General features: G+C 46.0%; 1 protein-coding gene across 1 annotated transcript in view; it reads right to left on the bottom strand.

The window, feature by feature from the left end:
• Positions 1–450: 450 nt before the first annotated feature.
• The window catches only part of AJAP1 (adherens junctions associated protein 1), a 60920-nt gene continuing 46370 nt past the window's right edge, over positions 451–15000 (bottom strand). The window contains exons 3-4 of the mRNA XM_035120960.2: positions 4944–5186; positions 451–523 (exon numbers count right to left, since the gene is read on the bottom strand). Coding sequence (XP_034976851.2) covers positions 451–523; positions 4944–5186 — 316 coding nt within the window. The remainder of the gene's footprint in view (positions 524–4943; positions 5187–15000) is intronic.

Genomic DNA, 15000 nt, shown 5'->3' with positions numbered 1-15000 from the left:
CAGGTAAGAAAATGAAAGCAACTCATTACAATAATTTAAATTCATCTGAAACATGCTTAATGTTAGTTGTTCCAATGCCACCTCTGCATGCAACCAATTTCAGCCCTGCTGTGATAAGCGCCTTGCGTAACTGCGATAATCTAAAACAGATTAAAAACAAAGGTTCGATAGATTAATGTAGCAGCAAATGTTTGGTGTTTGCAGAGCAAAAGCCGTGCTCGCTTTCTCTCTCTTTCTTTTTCTGCGTAAACTAGCAAGACATTTTAATTAAAAGCATCGGGGAGCTCCCTCGGATCACAGAAGGGGTGCAATTGGAAAGTGTGGGAGGGATTTCACTGGTCAGACAGATTGGGGATTTGGGAATAAAAATGGCGGAAGAGAAGGTACGTACCAGGAAATTGGCACATGGCGTCTGCCCTGCCCCCAGGAAATAAAACAGACTTCGGCTGGTCAACAGGAGATTTCAAACCATTTCTCAGACACAAAGGCCACAGGGATTAGATGCCGATCAGAGGAGGAGGGTCTGCAGTAAGCAGAAAAATCGACTGGCACGTGGCAATGTGTGACACACAGCAAGTAAGTCTAGCTACGTCTGCAGCCCAAAACCAGCTTTTTCTTTTCATATTTGAGTGGGGACAATAATTTCAAAACGATGCTTTGGATGGAGGTATTGGCTTCTGCGGGTGTTCCAAAAGGAAAGTGGAGGGGTTTTTTTTGTTGCTGTTTTTTGAAGGTGTGGGGGAAACCCCACCCCAGATTAAAACAAACAAAATCCCCAGTCAGTATTGGTATCCCAACATGAGTGGATGCTATATCACCCATGTTGAAGGATAAAGAGGCTCTAATAGCCATATTAATAACCATATAGGGCTATTAATGGTAACTGAAGCCTCAATCCCTACAGATGCAGGGGAAAAGAGTCTGCCTCAGATGCAGGGGAAAGAGTCATATTTGTATCTTATGTTGTGGTTTTGTGGTTTTCCAATGAGCTTTGCAGACACAGTCATAGGCTACCGTATTTAAGATGCCTGCTTGATACCAGGCCAATGGCTTTTGGCCATGCAAAAAAATGAAAAGTTTTACCCTCTGATTTCCTCTGTAAAGAAATTGCAAGACCGGCAATTTTGCCAAATCTGAAAGAATTGAGCAGAGACCAATAATTCCCAACAAAGCACCACCTTTAGACAAAAATCATATTCTCCACCCCCCGCTTTTTTAAAAAGATACTGTAGAAATAAATCACAATGAACCCTTTCCAGCCAATGCACACCTGCCGGGGAAGAATACAGAAAGAGGAGCATAAAATGGAAAGGCACCTGTATGAAACGGTTCTCCACAGTTCATGGGTACAACAGGAAAACACACAGACACATAGGTAAGCCCTCCACCCCCCCCCACTTCCCCAAAACTGCTACTCTATGGCTCTCCCCACCACCACCACCACCACCCCGCATTGGTTGGCTGGGGCTCATATTCCAACATCACTATTACAGGCACACAATGAAATGGTTGAAAAATATTTGCCAATCTTCTGCCCACCAGGAAGCCCACATCTTGGCACTTCAGCCAGTGTCCACAGCACCCTCACATATTTCCACAAGCTTATTCCCCCCCCATAGATTACAACTACTCCCCTCCCCCATTCCTGGGGACCCTGCAGAATTGGAGTGGTGCCCCCTTTCGTTCTTCAAGTTCAGTTCCAAATTTGGACCGACAGGGATAAAGTAGTGGTGTGGAGATTTCTCCGAATCTTAATTGGGTTTAGTAGATGAAGTTCAAGCATGCTTCAAGTATGCAGCAAATGTTTGGTTGGAAATCTTTGCACTGATCATCTTCTAAAGCCAGACTTTTTTTGTGCCAAGTTCCCTCTCACTCTTAAGCCAAATAAAATGATTGTGGCATCGTTGGATGTACACAAATTGCTTTGGGACTTGTGGGATACTACACTTCCTACATCTGTGGACAGGCAGGCAAAGTTGAACTTAAAATTGCCTTTGTGACATAGCCACCAGTTCCCAATGATCAGGTTACATCCATAACATCAAATTCTGGATGCAGTGGGCATTTTTTCCCTGGGAAGTAAAATGATTGAGAAACCTATCCTATGTGAAATGGGAGTCGACCATAGAAACAAAACATGGCAACAAGTAACATGAAAATTGGGCAAAAAATATCAAGGAGTGGCTAAACAACACAGGATCCTGTTGGCTGGCTGTGACCTTAGTGGGATGGAGGAGGAGCAAGGGCATCACTCATCTGCCTAGAGTCCTCCACATGTTGATCATCCCTGAGCTTAAGTCTAACAACATTTGGATGGAATTGGGTTGGGAAGGGTGGTTTATACCTATGTATCAGGGGTGGGGAACCCGTGGTACTCCAGATGTTGTAGGACGTAGGTCCCCTTCAGTCCCAAGAACATGGCCAATGTTCAGAGATTGTGGGGATTATAGCCCACCAACATATTGGGGTGTGTGTACAGGTTAGACCCTTGTGGTCTAGATATTTACAATTCTTAGAAAGTGCTCATAAGTGTACAATATATAGGAATTGAACAGGAGTTGAATTCCTGCCCCCCAAACTTGCTTTTTTGTAGTAGCATCAACAACGATGGCATGGAACTGCCTTCCCCAGCCTAGGACCCTTCAGATGTTTTGGACTACAATTCCCATCATCCCAGACCATTGGCTGTGCTAGCTGGGACTGGTGGGAGCCAGAGTCCAACCACTTCTGTAAACGCCAGGATGGGGAAGGCTGAGTTTATGCCTCTCCTAGCAATCATCCACGTCTCCTGTGGGAGGGAGGGAGGGGATTCACAATGGATAGTCGTGATTCCAGTGTCAAACACACACACACACACACACACACACACACAAAAAACCCCTCATAGTTGCATGCAATTGGCCCTTAAGCAACTGAGTGTATATTTCCTCATGGCTGCTTTGCTGGTCATTCAATCAGATGCACTCTACAGATTATAGGCTTCTGAGAAAATGCTTAACATTTCACACTTATGGGGCAGTATTCAACCAAGTCCTACACAGATTCAGTGAACCTGAATTAGCCATGTCCATTAACTTCAGTGAGTCTACTCTGAGCAGGATTGGTGTTGAATACTACACTCGGTGTCTATCTTGCCCTCCCATATTCAGTGTGATGAAATCTCAAGCTGGACAAAAGAATCCCCGTCCCACAATCTCACATTAACCACAGTGCTTGCAAAACTTCACTTCACATTAATTAGAACCAGTAGACCAAATATTGTGCATGGGAGACAGAGGAAGGGCTGTGTGTGTGTGTGTGTGTGTGTGTGTGTGTGTATGTGTGGGGGTACATTTGTGTGTGTGTTGGGTTGTCCCAGAGATCCTTTTCAAATTGAGAAAAAGATAGTTGCAGAGTCCCAAGTGCAGTACGTCCTGCAAACAGGACTATTTCATACAACCAATCTTGATGTCAAGTTGGAGGAACACACCACAAGGTGATTCCTCCACCCCTCAAACTTCAAACTGAAAAATTATCTTATTACAGTTTTTCTCCAGGTTTCTTGTTCCCCCTTTCATCCCATCATAGGGGTTGGAATGTAGAGAATTGGTTTAATAGATAAGGGGGGGGGGGAACAGTGACTACCATCGCTTGACACTCACTCAGAAAACTAGTCACCAAAGGGTTGTCAGTTGTTTGGATTCACCCTGAGTTACACTGAATGGATCATGAAGTTGGGAAGAGAGATCTATGATCAGGTTTCTGGATCAGTCCTGGGACAGACTAACGTAGGGCAACACTTCCTGGCAGACTGTTGCCTCTCTGTTTTACACTGGGGGGCATTTGCCTGTTGTCACATCTAATACAGACACACATTGAAATCTTTGCTCTAGTGTTGAGAATTTTATCACGTGCCTGGCTCAGAGCATATAGGGTAAAACTGCTGTTCAGGGTGTACATACAGGATTAGCCAGTGTGGTGCCCTCCAGAAGTTGCTGGAAACCACCTCCCATCACCCCCCCTTGACCATTATAGCCATGCTGGCTGGAAGTGTTGGGAATTTTAGTCAGTGGAGACTGGAAACTGCTGGGACTGGGAGAGTGGAAGGCGAGGAGGCCAACACTGGGAGGAACCAGAGCTAATGGCAGGCAGAGCCAGAACTAATGATAAGTAGACAGCCACCGAGCTGCAGTGGTTACAGTGTCAGGCTAGGACTTTGAAACCAGGGATCAAATCCCCACACTCAGCCATGATGCTCACTGGGTGACCTGGGCCATTCCCTGCCTCTCAGCCTGACCTAATTCATGGGGTTGTTGTGAGGATAAAAGGAAAAGGACTACACGCACCACCTTGAGGTCTTGGAAGAAAGGTGGGGCACAAATGCAATTGTTAAATAATAGCTATCATGCCTCCTCCTCCCTTCTGAGTTCTGCAAAGGCAACACTCAGACTTAGAAGGAGGGAATTGGCAGCTGGTGCTGCCCCCATGGAATGGATGCAGTTAAGAAGGCAGATGGTGAATGACTGAGGGTAAGATGGGGTTGGTGGGGCAGTGCCCCATTCTCCTTTATGGGTCAACCTCTACTGGTTGAAGTCCAGCAAAAAATGAAGGGCTCCACGTTGGCTACCACTGGTGTACACAGAGATGTGTGTGGCCCTTTTCAGTCAAGGTATGAGTATAAACATATAGGGGAACCATGCAATTCTATATGGACCCCTGCTTTTGCCAGCTTTTCTAAGTTTCCCTCCAGAGGGGAATGGGATGGTGTGGAAGGAGACACTTAACGGTTTTACCTTACTTGTGCTTGTGTGGGAGAAACGGAAGGAAGGAAGGAAGGAAGGAAGGAAGGAAGGAAGGAAGGAAGGAAGGAAAGAAAGACTCTATTTTGCTCATGATGTCAACCACCAAATCCAATATCCACTAAATGCAAATGGATGTGTCCGACCGAGCTTCTGGTTCCTTACCTATTTCCATTGAAAGATGTTTTATAATCCCCTGGGGGAAGTATTGTCTCCTCCGCATAGACTGACACCGGCGTCCTCACACATTCATGGGAACACTGTAGCGTCTCATTGTAGGCCGTGAATATATCCAGGTTGCTAGGGACTCTGGCTGGGGTGAAGTCCGTCAGATTCTGACAACTCTCTTCCTGCTGGTTGATTTTACGCTGGTGGCTGTTCCTCCTCGTGTTCCCACTCTGGGCACAACTGCAGGTGGAAGGGAAGAGATTTTGAACAAAAGGAATGGGGTGGTCCGCCGGGAATGCGGCTCAGACACATTTTAGCACATCGTAACAACTAAGGTTCAAGGGATGCGGGTGGCTCTGTGAGTTAAACCACAGAGCCTAGGGCTTGCCGATCAGAAGGTCGGTGGTTCAAATCCCCGCAACGGGGTGAGCTCCCGTTGCTCGGTCCCTGCTCCTGCCAACCTAGCAGTTCGAAAGCACGTCAAAGTGCAAGTAGATAAATAGGTACCGCTCCAGCGGGAAGGTAAATGGCGTTTCCGTGTGCTGCTCTGGTTCGCCGGAAGCGGCTTAGTCATGCTGGCCACATGACCTGGAAGCTGTACACCGGCTCCCTCGGCCGGTAAAGCGAGATGAGCGCCACAAACCCAGAGTCATATGCGACTGGACCTAACGGTCAGGGGTCCCTTTACCTTTAACAACTAAGGTATTGTATTCAAGAGAGTAAGCAGTGCCCCTTGTCTGGGTAGGCAGAAAAAGGACCAATCGCAATGTGACTCTCAATGAGACTTTGCAAAAAGCAGAATAATTCTTTATCACGCATATATATTGCCCATGGGACTATGTATTGAGATGGGCACCACCTTGGATGGCTTTAAAAGAGGATTGGAGAAAATTCATGGAAGAGAAGGCTACCGATGGCAACCAGCCATGGTGGCTATGCTCTGCCTCCAAGGTCAAGGGCACTAATGCCAATGAATATCAGTTTCTGGGAACCAGAGGGAGGGAGAGTTTTTCTCAGGCTTTGGTCCAACTTGCAGGTTTCCCACAAGCATCCGGAAGGTCACTGCGAGAAAAAGATGCTCTGCAGGGTAGGACCCGAACCAATGGATTCAAATTACAACAAAATAAGTTCCAACTAAACATTAAGAGAAACTTATTGATTGTAAGATATGTTTGAGAGTGGAATGGACTCCCTTTCTGGTGGTTAGAACGGTTCAACAGTGGAACCTTTTCTCACAGAAGGTGGTGAACTCTCCTACATTGGATATTCTTAAAGTAGAGGTTGGTTGGCCATCTGACAGGGATTCTTTACCTGAGATTCATGCCTTGTAGGGGGTTGGATTAGATGACCCTTGGAGTGTCTCCCAACTTTACAGTCCTGTGATTCTATTACAGTGGTACCTCTACTTATGAATAACTCTACTTACGAATGTTTCTACTTACGAATGGAGCTCTGTCTGCCATCTTGGATGCGGTTTAGATAGGATTTTTTCTACTTAGAAATTTTTAAATAGGGTTGCTTCTACTTACGAATTTTTTCTCCCAATGCATTCCTATGGGATTCGACTTACAATTTTTTTTCGACTTACAAATGTGTGTTCGGAACGCATTAAATTCGTAAGTAGAGGTACCACTGTACTAGGCAACCATTGGCCTGATCCAGAATGCTTTCCTTAGAACACCAGACCATTTGACTGAAAGGCAAACTCCCTTTAAAGTTCTCAAGGGAGTTCAGGACCTAGTCCCTCAACTGGCTCCTCCAGTAAGAACCATCACATTTTAGAGGTGGAAGGGACTCTAGAGGCCACCCACTCCAATGCACTGCAATGCAGGAATCAAATCTCCAGGCAGCCACAATGTTTAATAAGTGACCTTGGGTCAGTCATAATGCGGTACTGTAAGTTTGTTGGAGGAAAAGGTGGGTTAAAAACCAAAATCTAAATAAATAAGGAAGAAAGATATCAGTTATGAAAGAACAGCAACTCGGATTCCTGGGAGAGAAAACTCTATTATCTCCTGCTAATTATACCTGCAATTTCAAATTTAATTATTATCCTCCAGTATCTGAGTAACGTTGGCCTCTACCAAGTGATCAGGTTTCAGGACTATTTTGTGCGTGTATGTATTTATCTAGCATAATCAGATTTGAATTTTAAATGGAGGCCTTAATAAGGAAGGGAAAAATCACAGGCCTGAAGTGCGCAGGGAAGAAAGCACCGTGGATTTGGTATTCGCCAGGATCTTTCAGCATGCAGGATACATCTTTCCCACTCATGATGAACTCAAAGTCTGCCCCTTTCTAAAAACTTGGGAGGCAATTAACTCCCCTTTGTTATTATTCATTATGCATTTCACTCTTCCTGTTTTCTGGTTTAAGTGGGAAAATATCTAAAAATTTGGAAAAAATCTAAAATTACTTCCACAGCATACATCAAACTTCAGTTTCTTCCTCTTATCTCCCTGCCTTAGCTGCCAAGTATCCCGTTTTTCGCGGGAAACACCCGGATATTAATCCGTATCCTGCTGTTCTCCTGAATGGAGAAAAATCCCGGAAATCCCCCAGATTTCCTACCTGCCAGGGAGCCTCCATTTTGGGGGTCGCTCTGCCCATGTGTGGGCACCGGAAATTGGGCAGAGCGGCACCAGAAGTCGCTTCTACACATGCCCGGTGGCCATCTTGGTGGTGGCTGCATGGCGGCAGCCGTCACCAAGGTGGCTGCATGGCAGCCGTCACCAAGATGGCCACCGCCATACGGCTACCACCAAGATGGCCGCCGGGCATGCGTAGAAGCGACTTCCGGTGCTGCTCTGCCCGATTTCCAGTGCCCACACATGGGCAGAGCGGCCTCGGAAGTTGCTTCTACACAATTTCCGGTGCCGCGCTGCTGCTGACCCCACATTTTTCAGTGTGAGACTTGGCAGGTATGCTCCCTGCACCTTGCACCATGCTAGTGAAGCATCCCTTTAATAGTGTCAAAAAGCAGTCATTGTGTTCGTGCATATATACAGGGATGGGATTTCCTGAAAAATTCAATGTGAATTAAATAATAATATTTTTTTTAATAATAATTTTTATTAATTTTATAAAAAGGACACATACAAAGCATACAACATAAACTCTGTCCCTTCATTTTCCCTCCACCCACAGGCCCCCTTCTGCCACCAGTGAGACCCATGGGCATTGGGAAACAAAGGGGTCCATTCCAAGCTGGGTTTGACTTCCCCCCTCCTTCCTCCCCCCTCATCCCCCCCCTGCCACTGAGAGGATAAAGACGGAGGATCTCTGGGGTTTGGCTTGTCCCCCAGCTATTTCTTCGCTATATTAGAAAAAAGGGGAAAAAAATAAAAAAGAAAAAAGAAAAAATATAAAAAGGGAGAAAAAAGAGGGGAAAATAAAATAAAATATTAGTGGCTTCCACGACTCTCCTCCTCCTGGATTTCCCAACTTCATTACATAGTTATGGCGGGTTTTCTACTCCAATACAAAATCTTATTCTTACAATATTAACACAATCCTCCTCCTTCTTCATGCTGTCCTCCCCTAAGTCCCCCCCCCCTGCCACCGGGGCAGCCCGAGGGGCCCAGCAGTCAAAAGGTTCCATTTTTGTGTCTGGGTTTCCCTCCACCCCTCCCTCTCTCCCCAAAGCACCCCCTGCCACTGGGTACCAAGAGTAAGGAGAGGGAGACAAGCAGTTCTTCACCCAAACAACTTCTGATCACCAAAATTACTAAAAAAAACAAACTCTAAGCATGTTTCCTCAGCCATTCTTCTACTCCCTCCAGAAAACTCTTAACCCTAAACTTTTTTTAAAAAAATCTCTCCTTCCCCCCCCCCAATGTCCCCCCTCCCAATTGGATCAGCATATCCTTTAACAGGCCAAGACTCCGACAACGTTATTCATAAGCCAAAAGTATACCTTAAACTAAAATTTTTACCCCACACCAATTCTATCCCTCTTCCACTTCCAGGCCTTTGCTCCCCCCTCTTTCTGCCTTTCCCTCCCTTCACTAACACCGTTCAACATTTCAGTCTCTCCAGGAATTTCACTTTCCATCAATCTTCTCTTCACTTTGCTTCTCCTTGTCGGCCTCGTCTCCTTGTTCAGATCTTTGTTTTTCATCATCCAACACATATTTTTTTTGGTCTAAATCAGTCTCTAAATTGTCCTCAAGTTGTTGCTTCTCACACACAGTCTCGTATTCAAAATTGTCCTCTAAATCTTGCTCTTGCATCTCATTCTCCTTTTCTGTTGGATTCAAACATTGCCTTTCCTTGTAGATATCTTCCCATATTTGTAGGTAGCTCCGCACAGCCTCCTGGAAAGCTCGAGAGAACTTTGTTTTCATAACTCACTTAACCACAGGCAGACTAGAGATAAGGGCCGAAGGGTACTGGAAAATTCCTCTCTACCACGTTGTCGGCTCCATCTTGGCTGTTCTTATCCTTTGTCTTTAACCTCATCAGATTTCAAATTTACAATCCACTTAAATCCTTTTAAAACCTTTTGAATCAATTTTTCCAATTCACAGGAATAAAATCGTCTTTCTTAGTCCTTTAGCAATTTGACAGCTTTTGACAGCTGTCAAAGCATCCTCCCCCTTGTTGCTGCTGAACCTCAAGGGGCAACGACACCAGGGGCTGGGGAGGTTTGGAAAAGTCTTTCTTTCTCTCGGGTCCGCAATCTTGAAAGAAGTTTTCCCTTTTCGGCTTGGGAATGTTTAATGCGCCTCCCGATTGTCCATTTGGAAGAGATCGGCTTCCGTTACTTTAGAATCTCTTCCTATCTTCAAATTTAAAATTTTTAAGATCCGAATGGAGATTTGACTTACTTTGAAGAAGTCTTTTATTTCCTTGGAAGAATCCGCCGCTTGCAGGCTGAGGACTCGGAGCTTCACTTCAAGGAGGTAAGATGAAACCCAAAAATGGCTCCCGCGACTCCACTCCGCTGGCTCTCGATTGCTCTACTGAGCTCTCGGGCAGCAGAGGATTCGCGTCCGGAGCAAACAGCTGGGCACTATGTCACCGGGACTCTCTACCCGGTGTTTTTTCGGGGAGTCCGCTCGCTCTGCGGACTTCCCCCCCCCTCCACGAAGCCAGGGACCTCGGAGCACGAAGTCCCTGCGTCCAACTTCACCAGCGCGATGGACCGGAAGCCTAAATAATAATATTTTTGCATACATTTGAGTCACACTGTATGCTGGGGTTACATTCCAAGGATAGTGCACATATGCAAAAATTGCATGCAGCCCAAATTACCCTTTTCTGGCTGGCAGGTGTGGGGAAGCCCCATGAGGAGACCTTTTCCAGTGTCTCTGCTGCCTCCCCTCACTCCTCCATCTGTGAGCGACTGGTGGAAGGGAGGAGGAGGAGGAGAGAGGGAAGCAGACATGTCCCAAAAGGGCCAAAGAAAAAGGCTGGAATGGCTCCTGGAATGGAGTTGCAACAGAGTTTGCATAGCTGAAATTGCGTAAGTTCAATGTGCGTTGGATGTGACTCGACTGTACTGCTTTATTGCCAAAAGTGGTTTACAAGTATAAAACCAATTACTAAAAGAAATGAGCAAGTAAGCAAGCAAATAAACAAACAAAATTAGATCCCCAATAAAACATGGATCCCATCCCCCATTTCCTGTCTCACTCCTTGATTTGGCCAAGAAGAGAGGTGTTGTTACTAGCTTTGCTAAAAATGCAACCAATTCTTGCACGTTATCCACACTATTACATGCATTATATCATTCCTAATATTCTGGCATAATTTTTATATACACACCCACTCGCCAGATTTTCTAAGATAAACAATGCGTAAACAGATTCACAAAGCTAACAATGCTAATTACTTTGCACAAATACCTCTATGTATCCCATAGCTGTAAAATCATGTTGCAGAATTAAAGTGACGTATGGGACTTAATTGCTTAATATATAGATATAAATATAGATATAGTTGCATATATTGTTGCATGTAATGTTCCATAAAATTGGATACATTACATAATCAGATACTACATAAAACCAGTTCCCCGTCAAATTGAAGCTTCTAACTGCATTTAGCTAACCTACTACATTCCAAGCACTGATTCTTAAAAAATTATATTCCACTCTCCCTCCATGATGCTTGGGCAGGGTGTGTGGAAATGGTTTTCCCTCTCCACATTTTACCCTCCTAACAATCCTGCAAGGTAGATTATTATGAGCTATTTGGTGGCAGCCAGTCCTGCATGAGTATGGGACGCAGGTGGCGCTGTGGGTTAAACCACAGAACCTAGGGCTTGCCGATCAGAAGGTCGGCGGTTCGAATCCCTGCGACAGGGTGAGCTCCCATTGCTCGGTCCCAGCTCCTGCCAACCTAGCAGTTTGAAAGCAAGACGAAGTGCAAGTAGATAAATAGGTACCACTACAGTGGGAAGGTAAACGGCGTTTCCGGGTGCTGCTCTGGTTCGCCAGCCCAGAAGCAGCTTTGTCATGCTAGCCACATGACCTGGAAGCTGTACGCCGGCTCCCTTGGTCAAGAATGTGAGATGAGCACCACAACCCCAGAGTCGGTCATGACTGGACCTAATGGTCAGGGGTCCCTTTACCTTTACCTTTAATCCTGCATGAGTAGCCTTCCACTCACGCAGTGCACCTTACCCTTCCTGTTTCGTCCCCCATCCAGAATCTTCTCCAAAGAGATATCCAAACCTCTGGTGCAGAAAATTAGATTGTAGGTAGGAAGCTGCATGGGAAAGGAGAGCAGACCCTCCAAGTTTCCCTATTTTCCAGGGACATCCCTGATTTAGTGAAGCCGTCCCGGTTTCTGAATTGTTTTATTGTGTTTTTATAAAGGTTGGAAGCTGCCTAGAGTGGCTGGGGCAACCCAGTAAGATGTGTGGGGCATAAATAGTGAAATTATCGTTATGGAATGGGACGTCCCTATTTTCACAAGAGAAATGCTGAAGGGCATAGGAGAGGAGTGGGGAGTTACACTTTGCAAGCAGGGGTCTGTGGCATGAGCAGAATGACAGCATTGGATATAAGTCATGGTGACTGACCCAGGTTAGCTTCATGGCTGAGAAGGATTTGAACTGTAGAATTGTAAAATTGTAGAGTTGGGCTGAACTCCAAAGGTCATCGAGCCCCAACCCTCTGTGATGCAGGAATCACAGCTAAGGAATCCCTGACAGATGGCCACCCAACCTCTCTTTAAAAACTTCCAATGAATGAGAGTCATCTACCTTTCAAGAGAAAACATCCCACTGGTGAACAGCTCTCACCGCCAGAAAGTTCTTCCTACTGTTTTGTCGGGATCGTCTTTGATGTAATTTGAATCCAGTAGTTCGGGTTCTACCCTCAGGAGGAGCAGCAGCGAACAAGCTTGCTCCATCCTGTATATGGCAGCCCTTCAGATATGTGTAGATGGCTCTCATATCACCTCCCAGTCTTCTCTTCTCCAGGCTAAACATCCCCATCTCCTCATAAGGCTCGGTTTCCAGGCGCTTGTTCATCTTGTTTTCCCTCCTCTGCACACCTTCCAGCTTGTTCATATTCTTCTTAAACTGTGGGGCCCAGAATTCAGGCCTCAAGGAACTTATATGTGGTAATGTTCTAAGAACACAAAGCTACGTTTTAATTCAGTTGGTTGGTTGTTTTCTTCCTCCTGCTGCTTTCCTTATAACATTCAAATAGGATTTGAGCTCACAGATGCCTTTGATTTGGAAGAGGGGTTTTTTGGAAAAAACGCTGGCATATTTCACCCTGGGAATTCTCCTTAATCCCTTTTGACAAGCCCAATGGGGGCAGATGGGGCGATGGAGAGTGATCTGCCTGGATGACTTTTCCAATTTACTTGCAGTCTCTTCATCTGATTCAGCCCCCATCACCTGAGGTGAGTGTCAGAACAACCGGGGCCATTTGCGCCACGGAATGCCACAGGTTTGAAGCTATTAGGGAACATATTTTTCAAGCAGGGAAGAGGCCTGGGAGCAGCCTTCGAGAGAAGGGAAGCTACACAACCTTCTAACTCCTTTGTTTCTCCCAGAGGTGCGTCGCATTATTAGAGTGAGTAAGGCTGACCTCAAAGTAGGTCAGATTGACTAGGAAAATAGGTAACGGCAGCAGTGCCTGGAGCTAAGACGTAACCCATTTTACTATATGCATAGTGGATGTCAGAGAAGAAAGGCCTCCAAATGAGGCTGGGTGAAAACAAAAAAGCTTGGAGATGTGAGGCATGTAAAACAGTCTAGTCCTTGCAAGGCATTTAGTTGGGGGGGGGAGAGAGAAGGGGGCTCTCTGCTTGAGTGCGGTCATTTCCATTAATTGACTGGGAAAATGCATAAGTAAATTAATTTTTTAAAAACTGGATACATTTCCCCTGAACTCATTGGAAGCTCAGAGGAGATGGAACCTTGCAAAAGAAAGACAGGGCAATTGTAACAGAAATATAGGGCAAAGCAGCAAGGGAGGGAGGATAATCTGTCCTTGGAGGATGCTGCCCACTGTGTCTCTGCATGAGTCACGGCTCTGCTCTTGCTTCTTCCCAAACAGTCAGGAAATGAGTCATTCTGCCTCCAGCCTTGAACCAGGCACATGTGGATATTTTGCTCAACCCCAGTGAGGAGGTGCCATAAAAAAAAAAGATTGCTCTCAGGGAAGTAAGATTGACACACACCTTTTTCTTGACACAGGGCGCTGCCCTTTAAATCTCTAGTTGAAGTGGCTGCTGTAGCTCCTCCATGGGTCCCTTTGCCCGTCTGCATTCCTGCCATTTGCCACCCTCCCTCATATTTTTGTAATGATGTGCAAGCCTCCTGGTGCAGCAGGGCTTTTTCCAGCGCTCCAAGACAAGGCCAGCTGTGTTACTATGTCTGCTTTGCTCAAAATAATAGACCTCATAGAATCATAGAGCTGTAGAGTTGGAAGAGGTCCCAGCGCAAGGGTTTGTTTGGGGTGGTGGAAGGGCTTAGCCAGCCCAACACCCTGCAAGGCAGGAATCGCAGCTAAGGAATTCCTGACAGATGTCCATCCAAACTCTGCTTAAAAACCTCCAGTGAAGGAGAGTTCACCACCTTTCCACTGCTAAACAGCTCTTACCATCAGAAAGTTCTTGCTAACACACATACAAACAGCCACCCTTCCTCCCCACTCCTGCATGGCAGTAGGGAGAGTCCATCCTTCCCACCACACTAGCCAGCATATCAGCTCTGGGAACAGTGGTCAAGAAGGAGGCATGCAGTGGGTTCTCAGTGTCCTATGTAACAATCTCCTCATCAGCAGCTCTTCCCAGTTAATTTGCACTGGGGGCAGCTGAGGAGCATTCCCATCTGAGCACTTCAGCCAATCATCTGGGCAGTGGGGGGGTGTAGAATGGGTCGTGGAGGCCACCCTGAAGTCAGTCAAGGGCTGCACGAGGTCTACATCCCTCCGATTTCCCACATGGGTCTTCAGGAAATCAAATCAAAGGGAAGAACATGTTCTGACCACCCAAACAGAGGAGGAGTCCACCCCACAATTCCATGCAGGTTGATGCCGAAAGGTGGTCAAAGACTAGGAGACTAGGAAGAAAATCAATGACTTAGCAGAGAAATAATGAAGAAACAATGACCTGGTCCAGATTTTTGCATTGTCTCTTAAGCAAATAAGATGGGACTGCTGGATCAGGTCAGTGGCCCATCTAGTCCAGCTTCCTGTTCTCACAGTGGCCAACCAGAGGCCTATAGGAAGTGCACCATCATGACAAAGGCACAAAACACTCTCCCCTCCTGCATTTTTCTGCAACTGCAATACAGAAGCATTCCTGCCTGTGACAGTAGAAGTAGGACAGGACCATCATAGCTAGCAGCCTTTGATAGCTTTGTCCTACATGAATTTGTCCAAACCTCTTTGAAAGCCTTCTTAGTCTTCTTCAAATTAAACAGTCCAAGTCTCATCGAATTTTATTCACTGGGCTTGCTTTCCACACCACTGGCTAAGGTCCAGGTTGCGACTGACTCGCCAATAGCCTTAGTAGCCCAGTATCCTCAGCTGCTACACAGTTCCCTCCTTTCAACCCACATACAGGCCAAACTCATGTGGTGGAA

The sequence above is a fragment of the Zootoca vivipara genome, chromosome 6, assembly GCF_963506605.1.
Source record: "Zootoca vivipara chromosome 6, rZooViv1.1, whole genome shotgun sequence".
In the NCBI taxonomy this organism is placed as follows: Eukaryota; Metazoa; Chordata; class Lepidosauria; order Squamata; family Lacertidae; genus Zootoca; species Zootoca vivipara.
Note: the sequence above shows the minus strand (reverse complement) of the source record. Positions and strands in the feature narration are given on the sequence as shown.